Source organism: Octodon degus, unplaced genomic scaffold (genome assembly GCF_000260255.1).
Source record: "Octodon degus isolate 3935 unplaced genomic scaffold, OctDeg1.0 scaffold00101, whole genome shotgun sequence".
NCBI lineage: Eukaryota > Metazoa > Chordata > Mammalia > Rodentia > Octodontidae > Octodon > Octodon degus.
This window is the reverse complement of record NW_004524677.1, coordinates 10,198,244-10,200,850: the sequence shown is the minus strand read 5'-3', so window position 1 is coordinate 10,200,850 and position 2,607 is coordinate 10,198,244. Positions and strand designations below refer to the sequence as shown.

The 2,607-nt window shown below is 46.5% G+C and overlaps 1 protein-coding gene across 1 annotated transcript in view; it reads right to left on the bottom strand.

Annotated features, from left to right (window-relative positions):
* The window catches only part of Asic5 (acid sensing ion channel subunit family member 5), a 33,225-nt gene that overhangs the window by 6,068 nt on the left and 24,550 nt on the right, over positions 1 to 2,607 (bottom strand). The window contains exon 8 of the mRNA XM_004638731.1: positions 1,824 to 1,992. Coding sequence (XP_004638788.1) covers positions 1,824 to 1,992 — 169 coding nt within the window. The remainder of the gene's footprint in view (positions 1 to 1,823; positions 1,993 to 2,607) is intronic.

The window sequence follows — 2,607 nt, the reverse complement described above, 5'->3', positions numbered from 1 at the left end:
ATAGTGTTTGTGGACAGGATATCATGTCTGCATCTTATATAATAAATAACCACTAAGACAACAACCTGCACTGTATTAATTATTGAAACTGTGCTAGTAATCAGTTTTGAAATTGTCTCATTGCTATTTGTTTCTCAATAAAATTATTTTTTAAAAAAAGAAAAGAAAAAAAGAAGAGCCTCCTCTATCCACAGCTAATTCTTACTCATCAGTTACGCTCGTAATTAGGAAACTATTTATGAAAATCATTTAAAAACTAGCATTCTCCAGGATTATCCTGTTTCATACATGGGCTTCTTCTCTGGTTTAGCAGCTTGTCTCTGATACATTGCCTACCTTCTGTTCCAATTCAGTCATTCTGGAGCTCAGGAGATCCCTAAAAGCCAAAAGCAATAGCAGTTCATATTTAAGTACAACAAGCACGCTACTCCAAGCAGATCAGTCCTCCACACTAAAGCAGAATGTGCTTCCACAGCGCAGATAAGCTTGAGGCACCTTCAGGAGGATGGGTGTACTTTGAGACCATGATGCCGAACGAGGAAACGAGAAGACAAGGCTAAATACCCCATGGCTTCCCTTGTGTGAGAAGCCCGTGACAAAGGGACCGAGGTAACGGACCTAGACGACAGACAGGTGATAGGAGACATGCTGGTGTAGCTTTCCAAAAGCGGAAGGGCATGGAGGGGTAGAGGAGTGGGCTAGGGCAGGGGATCAGTAAGGAAACACACGGTGTCCTGTGCGTGAACCAGTGCCATGCGAGGAGTGACACACTGTGCACTACATCCATGTACTAAAAAGAAATAGGACTAGAGCCTTTACAGTAACAAGTAGACTTGAGTATGAAGAAATACGTGTTCTGGAGACGGTCACCTTCACAAGTAGAGGCAGCTGAAAACGTGCCCCCTCTCTGCTTCTTGTCTCTCATTGTTGTAATATTCCATAAACCCTATCTTAATGAAAATACTTTTTGTCTTTCTAATTTGTAAAGATCATTTTCTCTTCCATGTATTTACATGGAAGAACTTTTCATTTACTAAAATAAATTCTAGGACAAAGCTGAATAAAGCCAGCCTATAGCACTGAGTAAATGTGCCGTGTAAAGTGGGGCCGAGGAGATGGCCTAGTAGAATAAGTGCTTGCCTGGCAAGCACAAGGGCCTGAGTTCAATCCTTGGTTCCACTGCAAAAAAAAAAATCAGCTTTAAATTAGTTTACATTTATTTTAATAGATATAGATCCAGATACCAATGTACTGTTACTGTGGTTTCAGGTCCTAGATCTAAAAATATAAATAAAAAGCAAAGAGATATGCTTTTTCCTTCAAGGAAAGAAAAAGGGAAAGCAACAGCTCTTCATGCAGACCCATTTTAAATTTCTAAGCAGAAAGAACTAATCTGATACTCAGCTTCTGAGAAGAATAGGAATCTTGCGTCCCTGTGAAGAACACGGAGCTCAGAGTCCAAGTTCTTAGGCATCCTTCCCTGCCAAACCACTGATGAGAGAATCCTTTGACATCAGCTCCTGATTTGCGAAACAGCAGTCATCTCTTGTCTATCTACAGATACTGCTGCTAGAAGACACAAGCCATGCGCCCCGCGGACAAGCACCGGCGAGCGGGGCCTGGCGGCCCCCTTCCCCTGCCCGCAGAGCAGGGCCTTCACGGGCACCATCGCGCCGAAGCTCGCTTGGCCGAGCTTTCGCCGTTCGCTCGCGTCAACATCGCCTCTCCTGTTGCCTACGCGCTGCAGGACTGCGCTTTGGATGTTTCCAACAGAGAGAAACCTGATGTGAACTACAAACAATTTGTGACGCTAACACAATCACCTGATATAGTCTTCGCTTTTATTCATCTTCTTGGAAAGATGCTTCAGAGCGTTCTGTCTTGGAAAGGTGGAGTAAGAAATGGCAGCCGGGTACTCGGTGTCCTCGCAGGACACAGGGCAGCTGGAGTTGTGTGTTCCCATGGTGCACAGTCCCTTCAGCTCTATGTGGTCTGAAATGAAAACCAGGACAGGGAAGAGAAGATTATCTCACAGTGGGGAGGACGGAGGTTGGTGAAGGTGACAGCGACCTCAATCCCAGGGCCCAAGAGCGGCCGGCCAGTTTTGTCAGCGCCGGATCCGCGATGGTGTTGACACTTGGCCGCGAGTACAGGAACCGCAAAACCCATCAGAGCTGTTATCTTCAAATTCCTTAAGATGCTCCGAGTTCAGATCTTTATTAGGAATAAGAAATTCTTCCAGGAAATCTCTGGGTCATTTCGAAAAGTTACTTAGCTCTCTGGATAGGAGAAAGATGGGGAGTTGTGTGACCCTGTGTCATTTTGAGAGGAACTTTCAAACATGATCCTGGCCGCAAATGGCTTAGGTCAGACGGAAGTTGTCCTCACGCCTGGCTCAGGGTGGCTGCACCAAGTGCGCTGCCCTTCCTCAGCGCCTCTTATTCCCACCGTGGACTGTGTGACTGCTCAGGGAGCCACGGGCTCTCCGTCTCCTTCCTCTCTGCGCCTTGACCACCACCACTCACTGTGTCCTGGAAGAGGCGCAGCCAGAGGCAGGCTGGGTCCCCAGCATTCCTTTGCACGCCTGCTCTTCCTGCTCTCTGCTAC